The sequence below is a fragment of the Pristiophorus japonicus genome, chromosome 1, assembly GCF_044704955.1.
Source record: "Pristiophorus japonicus isolate sPriJap1 chromosome 1, sPriJap1.hap1, whole genome shotgun sequence".
In the NCBI taxonomy this organism is placed as follows: Eukaryota; Metazoa; Chordata; class Chondrichthyes; family Pristiophoridae; genus Pristiophorus; species Pristiophorus japonicus.
Window position 1 is genome coordinate 128,298,081 of NC_091977.1, and position 18,351 is coordinate 128,316,431.

Here is an 18,351-nt window from a genome sequence, read left to right on the forward strand (position 1 = left end):
GGGCTGGTTGCATATTTCACACAAATCCACAAGCTGCTGTTCACAATCTACCTAACCGGTCGTGACTGGGCGTCAGCACCAAGCTGCAGGAACTCTTGTTTATATGCTACATTTAAACCTTGTAGATTATTCCAGGTGCTGACGAACGCTAAAGCATTTTTAGTCAGCTGACTCAGGCAGAAACACGATAGTCTATTGAATTTAGAGTCAGGAAAATTGAATATGTTAATTCAGATTGAGAGACACAGTGATACCACCGGCACTGCAAGAAAAATAAATTCAACTGTCTTTTCCTCTCCTGAATTAATAATTTAAATCTTTTTGTAATGTTTTGTATTTGACTTTGGCAAACAGCTTAAATGTCATTAGCAAAATGATATACATTAACAAGCACGATTATTTTATTACAGTTTAAAATTGATGTACATACAGTAAAGCATACATTAGATTCTAGTTTCATGAACAGATTGAGGCTCCCTGCTTTGACCCAATTAAATCCATTAATGTGTATTACAAATCTTAGCTCAGTATAAAAGATTCTTTGCTGTAGTTAGATATCCCTATGCTGCAGATATCTTCAAACATTCACATCACTGCTACAGTATACAAACATTATTAAAGCCCAAACTATCTTCATTATTTAAAAAAATGCTTTTGAAAATCCTGCCTTTCCTCTCCATTCATGCTAGAAAATCACAGCCAGAAAAAGGTCTGACAGTTTACGTAATAGTCCCCTGATGCAATTTGTCATGCCAGATATTAGCCATCTTCTGGAGCTTAGTCGCCCATTTGTTTCCTTTTTGCTGTGTGCAAATGGTTTACCAGACAGAGCTGGAAAAAGAATTGCCTTTCATTCAATTTGACATCTGAGCTGCTTCTACATGTCCATTGTACTGGTTTTCTTAGCAATTCAAGCCTTAGGCAATAGCTTCATCCAACCTTCAAATTATCATTCCTGTCATTGGAACTCTCACATAATAATAAGCTCTGTTTTGCTGGTATTAGGAAAGAACTGATCGTCTTTCACTAAAAATGCAGGGAAATTCTTTTCTACTGCTAACAGGCTCGGTATCCTTCTGTTCTGCCTACATTGCACTTTATTATTTATTAGCGACATCTCCAAGACCTATTAACACAAAGGAGAATGGCCACTGGCAAACAATCAAGAGGGTTAGCGACATCTCAACCAATCACACAGAGGCAATCCATTCTACTTTAAAAAATGGAGAGAGAAAAACAACCATGACAGCGCTATAGAAATTTCCACCAATTTCTTAAAAACAGCAGTTTTAAACATGAATTTTTTGTCCATCAGCCCTACCCCCCACCCCCGACACCATTTTTCCACAGTAAAAACAAAGCTCAGAACATATTTATTTTGCATCTGAATCCAGAACATTTCTTTTTTTATATTTCCTCCACCATTGCTATCTGAAGGATAGCAGAAAAGACTTCACTCTTGCAATGTTTAATTAGCCCAGTATGTAATTTAATCCTTTGATAAAAATGGGGAGCAGAATCTTGATTATTACTGCTCGTCCACTGAGCTACTAATTTACATGATTCAATTAAATCTTGTGTTTGTTACCATTTGGTCAGCGGGGGAGGGGATTCAGGTTTTATATGTAATTTTACTGTTGCAGGTACTAAATAAATATAGACAGAGAATTTCCCTCAATTGTATTTGAAGAAAAAAAAATCCTCAGATAATCAGGAGAAAAATGTTTTTAAAAAAGTATTGCGTAGTGATATAGCAGTAAACAGGAATATCGTTCTCCTCAACTATTAATTCTGCTCAAGCATAAAATATTCAGTGGGTCAGAAGGGTATTTGATTCACCATGAATAACTCTATTAAGGTCACCACAGGCTCTCTTATTGCACCACAAACATCCACACATTCTGATGCTGGAAGGCAGTCGTTTCCAGGAGCCCAGTTATTCAGAACATACTACACCACATTTTGTATTGAATTTACAGAAGCCCCCAGCTATTTTTAGCATTAGTCATTGCCTATTTCAAACGAAAGCTTCTTTCTATTAGTTAACACGAAAAATGAGTGTTGAAAAAAGTCAAACACGAAACCAGTGCTATTAACCAAACATGTTCTAACTTTTAACATGAACTCTTCAGTCACTAAGTTACCATTTCCTTCATTATGAAAATAGGATACACACGTCATTGGACATCTGTAATACTGATGGGTCCTTTTCTCCCAGCATTGTATCACCATTGACATGCACTGGTGGAAACCTGAATCTTTCATTTCTCCAATTTAGGGTAGCACACAATTTTAAAAATTACGGTATGTCAGGTAAAACAAAAAGGAAACGGATATGCGATCTAGTGATAGTGCAGGAAGGTGGAATTGAGGTAGAAGATCTGCCATGATCTTATTGAATGGCGGAGCAGGCTTGAAGGGCCGAATGTCCTACTCCTGCTTCTATTTCTTATGTTCTTATGAAACCGACTGCACAACACTGACTTTCATCACATACAATACCACAATGGAAGCAGACAAAACTGTGATCCATTGCAAACCTGCAACCACAACTAAGATTCTTCAAACAGACTAAACTTTTAACTTTCTGTGACCCATAAGAACATAAGAAGACCCTCAGGTGATGACAGTCACAGTAACTCAAAACTATGAAAAATACCAGTTGAATGATAAACTTCAAGAGTTGACAGTCTTATGACAACATTGTAGGATCTTCATTTGCTGCAAGCTTTGAGTGCTGAATCTGCTTTTATATTACGCTGAGACTTAGGCTAGTGGCACAGCCAGCCGCGTGCAAGTGAAAGTAAACTTGCTGGAATTAACTAAGGCCGACGGTCAGGAAGACACTCGTGGTGCCACTGCCACTCGCACGATCTCACAGAACATAAAAGCAGTTTGAGAAATGCACTGGACTAGGTTTAGGTTTGTAATCATGTGAAGATTGGTACTAGCTTGACCAACCTGCTCACATATAATTTGATGGCTGAGTGACCAAATATTACAACCTAACAGGCTACTAATTGAAGATAATTTAAAAAAAATCTATCTCCCATTATAGCCAGGTGGTTCCCAGTCTGCACTGAGTTAGCTGATCTCAGCTAGGGTTGCAGTTGGAGCAATTGACCTCAGGACCCCAGGTTAGTGGGGAGAGGGAATAAACTTCAAGTTCCGAATCGTAATTATTATCCAGTCGGAATGTACACTTGTGGATGTCAGGTAAGAACAGGATTGGGCTCAGTCGTGATGCCCTCCATGTTCGAAGAGCCTGCTGATACTCACTGCCTTGGTTCACACATAAAGAAATCTCCAGATACTAGAGGTTGCCAGCACCTGTGAAACTGTGCCCCAGTAAAAAAAATCAATGCCTTTAGGGGTAGCGAGGAAATAAAGGAGAAAAAAAAGGCAAACATATTCTATTCCTGGTTACCCAGTGCAGGCATTTTGCCTTAAAGCCAATTCATTGACAATTGCATAGAATTTACAGCACATAAACAGGTCATTCGGTCCAACTGGCTTATGCTCCACATGAGCCTCCTCCAAAACCTCTTCAACAACAACAACAACCTGCATTTATAGAACACCTTTAACCTAGCAAAACGTACCAAGTTGATTTAGGAGCGTTATCAAACAAAATTTGACACAGAGACCTATAAGGAGATATTGGGGACGTTGACCAACAACCTGGTCAAAAGGTAGGTTTTAAGGAGTGTCTTAAAGGAGGAAAGAGAGATTTAGGGAGGGAATTGCAGAGCCTAGGGCTTCAGCAGCTGAAGGCAGGGCCGCTGATGGTAGAGCGATTAAAATCGGAGACCAGAATTGGAGTAGCACAAAGATCTCGAAGGGTTGTGGGGCTCAAGGAGGTTACAGAAGTAGGGAGGGGCGAAACCATTGAGGGATCTGAAAACGGATGAGAATTTAAGATCAAGGCGTTGCTTAACTGCGAGCGAATGTAGGTCAACGAGTACAAGGGTGATGGTTGAATGGAGTAAGGATACGGGCTGCAGAGTTTTTGATGACCTTAAGTTTATGGAGGGTGGAAGATGGGAGGCCGGCCAGAAGTGCATTTGGATAGTCTTGTCTAGAGGTAAAAAAGACATGAGAGGGTTTCAGCAGCAGATGAGCTGAGGCAGGGCAGAGTCAGGCAATGTTACGGAGATGGAAAGAGGAGGTCTTAGTGATGGCGTGGTTATGTGGTCAGAAGCTCATTTCGGGGTCAGATACGACACCAAAATTGCGAACAGGCTGATTCAGCCTCAGATAGTTGCCATGGAGAGGGATGGAGTCAGTGGCTAGGGAACGGAGTTTATGGTGGGGATCGAAGACAATGACATCGCTCTTCCCAAAATTTAATTGGAGGAAAATTTTACTCATCCAGTACTGGATATCGGACAAGCTCTAACTCTAACACTATCAGCATATCCTTCTATTCCTATTCATGTTTATCTAGCTTTCCCTTAAATGCATCTATTAATAATCAATTAAAGCTTATAAAGTATCACAACCTTCACCTGGTTAATCAAACATGGTAACTCAGATTTATCACAAACAAAAAATATAAATGATTTAAACGTCTTACCTTCCTCAGTTTCATGCCACACAATCCCTTCCAGGTTTACACTAGTTCCTGGTTCACAAGGTCCAAGGCATTCTGGCTCAGTCACTACTCCAACCTCGCATGTGTTTATACCCATTGAACGAGTCCTTACTAAAAGCTGCTCAACTGGAGCAGCAATGCTAGATGAAGAAGGAAAGTAGGAAGGCAGAATCTGAGGCGGCATGCTCACAGAGATTGGTGGCGGAGGTGCAGGCACAGTGAACAAGGGATCAACCTGGAAAAAATAGAAAAATGTTACCATCTGTATCTATAAAATTACAACTTACCACACAGAGTTTACGTCTCCTGCATCGCTTTTTTTTTGCTGGAAGTAAACTACATCCCAGTATTTTTGCCATAATCAAATAATTTTTAGAACGCTTACAAAATGACAAGTCTCACTCAGTCCAGTCTCATTTCATTGCCAATTAATACTCCTGTTCAAACATTGTGTGGTTTAAACCCTCAATAATATCATAAATAAATACAGCAAATGCCATTTAAAGATGCCGTTGGAAAGCATATCGAATTGTGCAATATTGAGGAATGATTAGAGCTATCAGAAATAATCAGTCTTACCCCCATATCCTTCAAAAAGAAAAGCAAACTATACAAAAAGTTACACATTAATGAGCATGTTCAAAACATTAATCACCCAGAGAAAGTTGTATTTGTGAAAATGAATATTGTGTAAATGGCCTTTACATGTTTTCCCTACTAGTAAAAGGTGAGGAAATTATGTTGAAGAAATACTGGGGGCGAAATTGCCCTGTGCCACGATTAGAGGCGGTAAAGTTCTGGGGCCGGGATATTCTGTGCCCGGCGCAGAAGCTCCGCCCCCGCCGCGGAATTACCCATACCGCCTCTCAAAGGAAGCAGAGCACAATCTTGCGTTCCAGGTAGCGTTGATACGCTCCTCCCCTTCGATTAAAGGGGAGGGCTGCTGCGCACTCTACAAGGCCTCTGATGGCCTCCACTAGGCCACCAGACCTGCAGCCCGGCACCCAAGATGGAGCGTTGGGCTGCATGATGGCAGCCCGAACCACACTAGGACTGCCATTGTTGAGCCGACCCGTAAGTCGGCAGACAGAAAAACATGGCAACGCAGGCCGTTGGCACCCTCCCCTTTAAGGAGCGGATGTCAGCCTCATGACCCACGGGGCAATTTCCCTTGCGGGGCATTAAGGGGTTAGCGCAGGGTGGTGAGGGGTGGCCGTGCACACCGATGACGTCATTGCCGGTCGCGCGGCTGCATGGGGCGCTAACTGCGGGCCAAACTCCCGGGCAATTTCCTGCGAGGTGGTAACGCCCCCCTCCCTCGGACAAAAAGTGTCTTTCCCCCATAGGCACAGGGCTATAAAAAGGGACAATTTCACCCCCACTGTCCTTTGGAGGGGGTAACGTTTACTGAACAATCGTTATAAACAAAATAGTCAACATAATTAAGCTGCAGTATTCCTTTTATTGGTCCCTTTGGAAGCCTGCACTGAAATTCTAAATTATGATTGTGAACTCCAAGACATGGGCTAGCTCTGACCCTTGATCATTAGAAAGATAGGTTATAGTTAGATTACCAATTTATACTCTCCGAACACATCTAAACAAGACCAATTTATTGCCATGTGATGGTATCAGTTGCGACAAAGACACCAAATGGTGCAGGGTGCGAAGCTAAGCACAGCTAAGCATCACAAAACCATTATAAAGCATTAAAATGATTTACAATAATCATCATCTGAAAGGATATCCTCACAGTGTTAAAGGCGCTATATAAATGCAAGTTGTTGTTTTTGTTGCATCAATGGTCATAAGGCAGCTTGGCTTTAACTCTGCCATTAGCCACACGGCAAGTCTTTGCACCTGGGTGAAGACTGTTAAACTTGCTGGGAAATCACAGCATACATCCCCTTTATTCTGCTTCCACTGATCTATCACAATCATTGTATTTTGCATCAAAGAAAAAAAATGAAGCCTGTGCGATTATCATGGGTTTTGACATAGCATGAAATACCACATAATGCAGAGCATTGTGACATCCTATTTAATGGATCAGCCAGTGTGTCTGCAACTTGTCCACTCAGATTAGGAAGTTTCTCAGAGTCAGGACTGCAGTAAGGTAACAGCTCAGTGGAAGCATGGACACATCCTTGCATTCCAATTCGTGCAGATCACAGTAATAAAATTGCTGATAGGCAAAGATATTACATTCTCACTATACCAATCCTGTACTTTGTAATTTAATACCTTTAAAAAGCTCTGCTATCAGGATAGAATCTCTCCATCCCCAACAATGCAAGATCTGCTGTAACACATAAAGCTCCAGGGAAAGAGTGACCGTTTTAATACTGAAAGACACATTCTTTGATGAACCTTCCTTTGTTGTTTATTGAAAACCCATTTCAAATCTTACCACAAGCAAAAGACTGTAATCAAATGTAGTCCCGCGGAGCATATTACAGGATATATTTTTCCCCTGCACGTAGGCAAAATTCAAACTGAATGAAAATAAAAACAAGAGACACAAAATCTTACTCAGTGTAAAAAGACTAACAATGTTACACTGATGAGGCACTTTCCATTAGGCAACACTCTGATACCATCTGTTTCACTGAGCAACACAATCCTTAAAAATCCCCATGACAAATAACATACCACATTAAAAGCAAGAATATCCCAATTTTATTTTTAAATGTATTTTCTTTTGAGAGGATCAATTTACAGTGCTTTGTTCCCCCATCCCCACAACCTGCTCTCATGTCCATCCTATTGTGAAGGCAATTAAAGACACACGGCAGTCTTTTCCTGTGGCAGAGGAGGAGCACATTGAAAGCGGGGCTCAGTCATATAGAAAACACTAGGCGCACAAGTCTTAACAGCTGGACATGGCAGTCTGTCAGAGCAGGGAAAGTATATGTCAGAAACAGACGCTCTGCTTTCTCCAGTGTTACTCTAGCGTGATTATTCCCAGGTGTTTATGTGTACTGATCAGAATTCTGGCAATTCATCACAGAAACCAGAGCAGAGAGAGAGAGCAGATTAGGTTATCCACTCTACAAAGGGATTCACACACTTAACTAAAACTGCACCCAACTGTTATAGGGAGTCAAAGGCACTTAGCCATCATTTATTAATGCTTGCACTGCAAATGTAAAGGGTTCATTTTGTTCAATTTCTGTGGCAATGCGATGTAAAATATTTTGATGATCACTGATCTGTGACACACACTGATTAAGCGCAATAGGAGTTTTAAAAGATGCAAGACTTTTGAAACTAACTGCAGGGTTATTACAAAAAAATAACGGCGCCACCCATTTACAATCAGATCCTTCTGTATGCTTTAGTGATCCTCATCAGCAAGAAACGGACATGATCCTCCAATACCTTGCTTGATTTGAGTATGATTCAGAGAAACTCCTTTGTTCCAAGTGTTAGAAAAGTATTCGGGCATTTTGTAATTAGCCCAGTCTACTAGCAAAGCTGCTGCAGAATAATTGTTTTAAAAGCCGACACTGATTTTACTAAAATATATTACAGTTCCGCCACCAATCTAATCATTAGTACTCCAGCAGCAGTCATGTGAACACATCAATTATGGGCAAGTGCCAAAAGCTCCAGAGATCCAGCAGATTAACAGGCAATCCTCTGTTTTACAAGCAAACATCAAAAGGAATATTAATAAGAGGGGGTGGTGTGAGAGCTTGTCAGGCTGATTCAGCCATGGATATAAAGCATTTCTTCCAGCCTTTTCCATGAAACTATTCCATGAAAGAAATTGGCACCAACTACAAAGTCCATAGCTACCACCTTTTCAAAAGCACTGTTGCGATCACTGTAACATTTAGAAAAGTAAGAAATCTGGAGTTAATTTTACCCTGTTGTTCTGACAAGTGTTTAGAGGCTGGGTACTTTTAAAAGCATCAGTTCTATTTCTTCTCATTTCCATTCTTCTGTCATGAGAGCACCTAGTTTTATCAAAATTAAAATCTCTAAAAGTGCTCATTTCAGCCCATAAAGGTTAAGGATGCTAACCGTAAACATTGCAAAACAACTGGAATTATATCAAGGTGCAATTCTTCATGTGTTCTGAAATCCAAATGCATTACAGCTCCAAAGTTTTATTATTTAATACACTTGAGATACTTTTATCTCAGGTATGTCTCCATAATACTTCAGATTGGATCATACATACAGTATTATTTGTTTCAAGCATACAATAGGCTGGTTTAAAGACAGGGCAGTTTGTCCCATGTTTGCCCATCTTCACGCTGTGAAAAATCTTTTCGAATGCAGATGGATTTTTTATTTATAGCTTCCAAATCCACTAATGCTCTTCTAGACCACTCTGAGTGGCCTAATGTGAACTACTGAATACAGTATTACCAACATCTCTGGAAATCTATTACTGTCAGCTAGTACACCAGCGGTAATTCCCAGCAGAACACACACTATTGTGGGGTTTTTTTTGTCTCCCTCCCCTAAACCCTGGTGCTAACACAGTTCTAATGACCTGGACTGAAAGACTTGCTCTGCACAGTTACCCCCGGTTTTGAATTCACTGCAGTAGATTTACAAGGTCAATGGTATCAGTCAGCATTAAACATGTAGAGATTTTAAGAGGCCTGGAATGTTGCAGATAGAAAATCATAAACTGTAGCCAAAGGGTGAGGATTAAAGGAAAGAACAATATAAAATTGAGTGTGTTATTTCCCATGGCATGGAGTTACAGAATTGTTTTCAAAACCAAATCCCAAAATTTACATACAAGGATGTGAAATTTTTATTTCAACCGAAAACACGACAATGCAATTTTTCTCTGTAATTAACAACCGACTAACAAAATCACATTCTCAAAAATTACATGTCTCAAAGCAGTACAGTCGCAAATTTCATTAGCAGCTCATTAATTGTGGAAAAATTAGGCAATCTCCCATTTTTCATTAAAAGAGGAGTTTTATCTCTCCTTCCCCCCACCCACTCTATAAGTCACGAAGGCAAATGATGATCTATGGATCCAGTCTGCTCAATATGAACAAGCTTAAATTAGGCTAGCAACAAGCGGATATTCATGGATAAAAATGTGGCCGACGGTGCTGTTTAGTCCTCGCCTAGTAGATGGTTCTGGTATCTGTAATTAACATATGGATGCAATCTTCACATTCACTCAATTAGTCACAGACGTTGTGGGTAAACTGAGAAAGCAAATGCTGCTCATCACAAGGATTTACAACCACAAGCACCACACCATAAGCTCACTTCTTCCTATTATGCATGCACAGCCAGTAAGTGCAAACCATTTTTTTCTTCCTCCCTCTCCTAAACGAGCACGGGTTCTGCATAAAACCTTCAAGCAATGCTCACTGTCAGTGAAAGGAATGAATCCAGAACAATAATGCCTTTCATGGCAACTGTACGACACACTTAGTCCAACCAGTTTTACGTTCCCTTTAAGCTATGGAGATGCAGCATCAAAGCAAATCATTCACTCATGCCACAAAAGAAACTAATATAAATGTCACCCAATACTAGAGTATGGGATGAAAGTGCATGTTTAAAAACCAACACACTCTGTAAATGTAGCATATTCCAGGTGAAAAACAAAGCACTTGTTCTTAAATTTGATTAACAGAAATGGGAGATCCCACACCCCACAGTAAATTTCTCCCCTCCTCCACATAGGATTACAGTTTCATGCTTCCCAAGTGCTCATTCTTCATTTGCCACCCCAGATAGTTGCATCAACAGGCTATTTGAACATGAGAGTATCACAGTTGAATCTAGTCCTTATCTGATGTCCACAAATGTACACTCATCTGGGAGTTGGGGGAGTGGGGATGGGTGGTATAATCATTTTTTTGCTGTCAGAAGCAGAGGCCTTAGTGTGATTTCCCCTCTCCTTAGCCCAGGAGCATTGAGAAAAAGTGTGGCAATATCCCTGCCCCTTGCACGACCATCCCAGCTGAGATCAGTTAATTCAGCACAGACCAGAGATGGAATCTGAGACTTTCCTGATCTGTATGGCTCAGTAGAACCAAACCTAAAAGGAGTTCCTTTTTATCGTATCTGCAATTTTTCCTGGATCCACAAGAGTGCTTGAACCTAACCAGCCGGCACTTATTAAATGTTAACACTTCTCTAAAACACACATGCACAAATAGAAAATACACCAAGAAGTCCAGAGTTCACTAACATAAAAAATTACGGCCCTTGTCCTTTGTAACGCAATCTAATAACTGAATTCAAGGCCTCTTATGACACTGCTGCCTATGGAACAGAAAAATGTTTAAACTTGTGATAGGTGACACCATGTTTTTATTCCATTTTGGAGTAAGTATTCCTTAACATCAAGCGTTTGTGTAGCTTGGGATAATTTTAAGTGCAGTATAATGTCCAATTACCATATTTGATCATGGCAGTCTGCCCGAGTATGTCTTGCAACATATCACACAGCCCATGTTGTGACTAATAGTGCTTAATATTGCACTTAGTGTTGAGTTAATACAGTATTTGGGGTGTTTCATGGCGGATTAGTATTGTTTAGAATCGAATCATACTTCTTTAATGGGATCTTAGTTACCGAAAATTCTGCCATCCTGTTTCAGCTTCAAAGCTATTAAACCCACTCTTCCTGGTCATTTTATGGCTTTCTAGTTCCTTTCCTGCAGGCAGCAGAGGAAATCTGCATTCATCAAAAAAAAAATTAAGTGTTTTTTCATATGCTTGTTAGTTTTGCCTCCATTCTGTGTTACTCCACCCACTGGGTATTAAAGGGGGGGCGGTGTTGGGAGGAGAGAATAAATGTTTATAAAAATAAGTTAAAGAGCCATTTTCAATTGGCTAAAGTAGCTTCACTTACTCTGCTGCATGTTATGATACAATTACTGACTAAAATGTCAGAAATGAAGGCTTGCACAGATACAAATGACAGGATTTATAATGTGAAAGTTCAGTTTAAAAAAAATTCAATTTATGTGTTTTTAGTTTTGGATAGACTATACCAACAAAACATTACGGGGTGGATTTTCCGGTCCTTTGTGCTCTGTTTTTTGCCCCAAAGGGGCAACAATGGCAGCGGTGAGGTCTTCTGGGCGGGCGGTCAGCCTCCAGCACCCCGCCCAGAGTTTCAGGGCAGGTTTGTGGCGATGGAGAGCATCACTGGCCGGAAGAGTTGCGCTTGTGTGCAGTGTCTAGGATGTGACACCGGTGCACTTTTTGACTCCCGTCCGACCCGTATGCCCTGCAGCACACCCCGCAGTGATTGCCTGTAAATACGGCAGTTCAACCTATACTGACTGCAGAGAGGTAGGTAATGCTGTCCTAAGGTAAGTGTGATTATTTTTTTCTTTTAATTTTTTTTGCGATTCATGTTATAGTGGCGTGGGCTATGTATTGGGAATGTTTTTGTGGGGTTTTTTCAGTTTTTTTCTTCTCCCCAGGCATCTTTCGGAGCGCTTCCAGGTCAGCTCTATAGCTCAGGATTTTCCCATGCTACCGCCCTAAGAGAGGCCTCCCTTAGCCCTGTGCCCTAGTCTCAGGGCCCAGCTGCCCAATTTTGATGACTGAGGCGCAAACTGTTCCTGGGCGCAAACTTTACCGCCCTGCCGCTATTACCACCCTGCAATCATCAAAGCTGAAAATCCAGCCCTTGGTTCTCTGTGCTGCTTCCAATAAATGACAGCAGAGATGTCAAGTTCTATATAGCACCAGCAAAGGCACAAAATGCGCAGTTCTCTAGGCCATCTAAAATTTAGGGTGGGCAGACTTACTTTTCAGAGGTGGAGGCGAAGGCCTCACAATTCTTGGGGCTTCACTCCGTCGGTGCAACTTAGTGTGAAAAACCCAGTTGCGCCAAGCCCAAAGCTGGAGATTCTGTCCACATCCTGGGGAAGGAGTCATTTGCAGAACCAGAGTGGGTGCCTTGCCCCGGTACTTCTGCCAGAAGGTGGGGTGGGCACAGCTGATCTGCACAAGATGCCTCCCAGACCCTCTGGGTGGAATTTTTAAATTTTGAAAAAGAAACCTCTTTGCTCTTAGCAGAAGCCTTTGTCCCTTCAGAATAAGGTAATCGATCTCCTCCGGGATCAATTACCTTATTTTAGCAAAGGCGTGGGGCCATTTTAAAGGCCTCAACTGGACTCATGCCAGCACTCAGCTGTGGCAAACCAAGAGTGTAAAACGCAGAATTCCTGAGGAAGCCTGAAAACTCCCAGATGTGCTTTCTTAACACGTTGTGAGTGGGTGGAAGATCCGTCCATGCCCCCCTCATTAGAATTCAACTGGCCACATCAAATGGGGCAGAATCCCATCTTTAACTGGTTCCACCCCATATTCCTGGCCCTCTCCCAAATGGAAATCAGGCTTTCTGCCCTCTCTGGCCCCAGGAATTTCTGGGTCCAGGTGTTTTGATGAAGTTGGCAAGATGGATAAGCTTCAGTTTTTAAATATAAAATGCAGGGCTCCATTGCCCATTCACCCCCTCCTTATCTATTGGTAGAGACAGGTCTCGCAATCAAGTGTCCAGTTTAATTTGGTGTCATTTCTGCTGAATTCACAACCATCTTGGTCAAAAGATAAAACAGGAAAACCACAAAAAAAGTCTGCACAATACTGAAGGGCATATCAAAAGAAGTATTGTTTACACATGTAGCATTGAAATTGTGCAATCCAGCTTGGATAGACACCACAATCATTTGCAGCATCAACAACAGCAATTTGTAACAATGAGGCTTTTCCTCTGGAAAAAAATACCATTTCATTCCAATTAACCGTAAAAACAACACCAAAGAGAGAGCAGTGCAGCGGTAGTTGACTATTGCAAAATGCTCAGCAATGATTTGCAATACAAATTAATGCTTGCATATGGTAATTAAGCCACTGATTTATGGTGGTGTATGCGAAGTGCAGCCAATTACAAAATGCAAAGCTACACAGACGCTACAACGCAGAAGAGAACTTACAGCAAGGTGAGCATGTTAGCAATGCCTAGCAGGAAATGCATTACTGCAGTTCAGCTTCTGTCCTGCCTTTGAATTCCACCCCACCCCCGCCATCAGCAAATAAAAAGGAATTACATAGATATAAGGCTAATGTATTCAATGTGACTGTAAAATTAAGCTTTTAATGCACATCTATATGTTTTCAGAATTTACAGTTCATTTCTAGTGACCTCGCGTATCATCGGCAATCTCAGGAACTGGCCACCTGATGAAACACAATGATTACACAGAATATACCACAGCCTGGTCCAACAGCAATTCACAAAATGCCAAGCAACGGCAAATTAATCGCTTCAGCTCCTAGCTACCCATTAACACGGGTCACTAATTAATTAGGATGCTGAAACAATGGCAGATTTACAGCACACAGTGTGATTTTTTTTCCCACTCACAAAGTTCAAATCACAACTCTTGAGGATTTACTTTGATTTACTAAAGCGTTTTTCTCTCACCCCCACCCCCACTCTGTCCACTGTGAACCGACTCTGCCAACAACTGGTCTGGAAGCAGCTTGCCGTGTCAAGTTTCTGTCAGCCTACAAAGAAAGGTACACTGCCATTGCCCATCCCCCGCCTCTTTGTTCTCTGCAAGGCACTTACTGTGCTCAGCAGTGAATTGCCGTTCCCCTTTAAGAATGCGTTTGCCTCCTGTTTTGACTGGGGGGTGCGGGGAGGAGAGACACGGACAAGAGGCAGCTTGCCATTTCATTTCTGGCCCAACAGCATCTAATTTTTTCTCCTGCTCCCCACCCGCACCTCCCCTATTCCAACCAACATTTGGCTAACAAATTGGATCTTCTCTCTGTAAACAAATGACTTGCTCTACAATTAAACCATTCATATATTTTCCTTCTGTTGGCTACCAGCCAACTGCAAGCTCACTGCCTCTTATTATTTAGTGCGGTTAAAAAGGCAATAAGCGCATTTCAGCTTCATATGACTACAATGTGATAAGAACAGCATCATCACAATCAAGTTGACAAGATAACAACCACAACTGTGTTGATTACTTAACCCTTTTCCCTCCGACCATCTTTTTGACCAAGACTCCCAGTCCCCTGAGGAACATCAACTCAAGAGATAGACAAAAGGAATAAAATTCCGAGGGATCCAGTTTTCTAAATATCTCTATATGGTTATCGGCATAAATGTTCTAGACTATCAGTTAACTAATATGCAGGAGTAAGATACATCATCTACAGCAGGTTTTACAAGTTCAATCTCGGGTATTTGATAGCAAAGTACTAACTTGGTACCTGTATCACAGCTTACTTGAAGGAGAATTTTAATCTTTAAGCATATGCATAAAAATAAAATACTGGGATAATATTTTTAGCAAAAGGTTTTTGTAAGTATCCAGTTTAATTATTTTGAACTTCAAAATGACAAGTTTATCTTGGACTGCCTCATCAGCCATGGTTCAGTGGTAGCACTCTCGCCTCTGAGTCAGAAGGTTGTGGGTTCAAGTTCTACTCCAGAGACTTGAGTCCAGAAATCTGGGCTGACACTCCAGTGCAGTGCTGAGCGAGTGCTGCACTGTTGGAGGTGTTGTCTTTCAGATGAGACGTTAAACCAAGGCTCTGTCTACTCTCTCAGGTGGACCTAAATGATCCCATGGCACTATTTCGAAGAGCAGGGGAGTTATCTCCGGTGTCCTGGCCAATATTTATCCCTCAATCAACATGACAGCTGTTTGTGGGAGCTTGCTGTTTCCTACATTACAACTGTGACTACACTTCAAAAGTAATTAATTGGCTGTAAAAAGCTTTGGGACATCCTGAAGGTTGTGAAAGGCGCTACATAAATGCAAGTCTTTCTTGCTTTGTTGCCAACACCTGGGAAATGCATCAAGAATCTTTCCCTGAAAACCACCCCACCCCATCCTCACCTACATGCTGACCCTTGATGATATCTTTTGTAGACGTGGGATCAGCTTGGCATTCTATTTGAGCTTTCAACCCTTAATTTCTCCATCACAAAGAACGCCTAATTCCACCTGCATAATATCGCCTGCCTCTGCCCCACCTCAGCCCACCTGCCATTGAAACCAGCATCGATATTTTTGTCACCTCCAGACTCAACTATTCCAATGTTCTCTGATCCTCCACCCTGCAAAAACTTCAGCTAATCCAAAACTCTGCTGCTTGTATTTAAGTCCTACTCACCCAAAATGCTGTCTTTGCTGACCTACACTGGTTCCCACAAAGCCTCAAATTAAAAATGATAATTGTGTTTCAATCCTGCCACTGCCTTGCCCCTCTCTACTTCTGTAACCTCCTACAGCACAAATTTTGCAAAATCTCTGTTCCTCTACATCACCGCCTACTGCCCCCCACCCCTCTAGTTTCCCACATTGCAACAGTGACTACACTCCAAAAGTACTTCATTGGCTGTAAAGCACTTTGAGACATCCGGTGTTCGTGAAAGGCGGCATTTAAATGCAAGTTTTCTTTCTTTCTATTGGGGGCTAAGCCTTCAGCCGCTTAGGCTTCACATTCAGGAGTTCCCTCCCTAAACTAATACACAGTGCAATGCATCAATATGGTAAATCTCTTGTTGCTGCAAGCATTATACCATTCTCAGAAAGAAAAAGAAACTGCAGTACTGTGGTTATCTTGTGCATCACGTTTCTGGGGAAAGATACAGTACCTCCACACTTGATTACTGCAGATGCTTTTTTCCCTTAAACTCCATCCGAGGCAACACTCCCCATCCCCATCCCCCAGATACATTGTGCATTATGCTTCCCTGGACCCTTGAATGTTTGCACTACTCATATTTTATGAATGCATTCTGCAGGAGCTGTAAACAGCAAAGCCAATGACAGTAAAGGAGATGGCATTGGGAAGCAAAAAACTGACAGCTTTAAAGAGCCAGAGGCAATTTAAGCGCCCTGGGATTGGAATTAAAATTGTTACACTAATCACACATGACTTCTCCCATTACAGACTAATAATAACTCGGTTTCTTTTGCTTTGGGTATTTTTAGTAAAATGGAATATGTTGTCCATTTACCTCCTGATGAAACCAAGGATCATTCACTAACTAATCTCCAATTTTAAAAACATAATCTCACCTTTGGAACATCACTAGCTTTTCAAAGTCTTTAATTTTAGCAAAATAGGATTCCCTGGCTTGAAAATACAACTAGCATTTAAAGACTGAAACTGTATCAGTGCTACGTTAATCTGTACAAGAACTTCCAAAGTCAATATTTTGTGCTATACACCACCTGTGCATTTAAATTTTGACAAGAATTGATGCAATGTTTAGGAATCTGTACTTTGAAGTTTAAGTTCTATAAAATTAGGAATGGAGCAGAAATGCTGCAGGGAGAAGGGGGTCATTTTAGTTGAGAAAGAAACTTAGGACTCTGCTATATAGATAGAACTCTGCTACATTGATAGAATTCTGCTGATTTTCAAATAGTAAACAAAAACACTAATTTTACCAAAGTTTCTTCAATAGTATTGATACTCAAATAGCTGACCTAGTTTCCCAGTCAAACAAGTATCTGCATACCATTATTTCATAATACGTAGTCTGATATACAAGATACCAATTATTTCTGTTAATATATTTACTCACTTTGCACAACTCTATTTTTTTAAACAAAACTGGATACAGTCCTTCTGAATTCATCAGAATATTATTCAAAACAATTAATTTCCTCTGTAAATGCCTTCCGTGCCAACATTAGAATTCTCTCCTGGCCTTCACTGTCTTTGCAACTATTCTTGTGAAATAATGGCGTGCAGTTACTTTATTCATTGGGAAGTAGAACAGCTCCCTTTGTGCATTAGTAATATATTATTTTAAAACAGGAGATTGGGTAGTGAAAGATCAAGGGTGTGAAGATAAAAATGGATGAGAGGAATGGGCCTTTCTAAGCACTTCTGACATTGCCTTACAAAGGCAAGATTGTCCAAAAGCAATGGGTGCAGGACAAAGAAGGAATCTACATACAAAGTCAGAAGAGGAGGCCGAATTTGTTTATTTAAAATGAATGTATGAAGACTATTAATCTAATAAAGAGTTGCTGTTAGGATTAAAAATACACTGGCATTCCCCAAGATACAAAGACAGAGAGAGCAGAGCCAGGCGAGAATGCTAATGTCAGCAAAGAAGGTTCTTACAGAGGAAACAGATTGTGTAGGATAATATAGCGATGGTGTAATGGAAACAGCTGCTTGCTTTATACTCCAGTGTCTGGCATCTGCTACAGCATCATGGGAAAGGTTGGTTTAGGATTTCGACACCAAATGTAAATTCAGACAACTAGCCAAACAGCAGGATGAAGAATGTGCACAAAGAGTAGGATGATCTCTTTAGAAACGCAGTGAAAGAATGAGAAAACAGATTCCAGCAGGGCTTGGGTTCTGATATAGTACTGGGAAATACTACTGGAAGGTTGCGGATTTAAATGAGATGTCCCGTCAGATTTGGGTGTTGTATCTGGACAGTAACAAGCAATAATTACCACAATTAAAGAAATATACAGTACAATGCGCAGAGACTTAACTACTGCATCTGTGGTGTATTACTTCCCCCACCCCCTTCTTTGCACTAAGAGCAAAGGCCTAAATAAGGATTTGATGAAATGCTTCACCTGTCAATGCAAATCCACTTAGTCAATATTCAGCGCTAAATGTGCCATATGTGAAAGCTTCAGGAGAAGGTTGAAAAAAATGAAATACACCCCTTGATAAAGCTAAACCAGTACAAGCCCATCTGCTTCAATTAGAGGACTCAAATTAGAAAAAAT

The 18,351-nt window shown here is 41.0% G+C and overlaps 1 protein-coding gene across 8 annotated transcripts in view; it reads right to left on the bottom strand.

Moving 5' to 3' along the window:
- Positions 1-18,351, bottom strand: part of znf608 (zinc finger protein 608) — a 77,178-nt gene that overhangs the window by 47,862 nt on the left and 10,965 nt on the right. For all 8 annotated transcript variants that reach the window (XM_070883112.1, XM_070883078.1, XM_070883121.1 and 5 more), the window contains one exon: positions 4,577-4,829. In XM_070883112.1, coding sequence (XP_070739213.1) covers positions 4,577-4,829 — 253 coding nt within the window. The remainder of the gene's footprint in view (positions 1-4,576; positions 4,830-18,351) is intronic.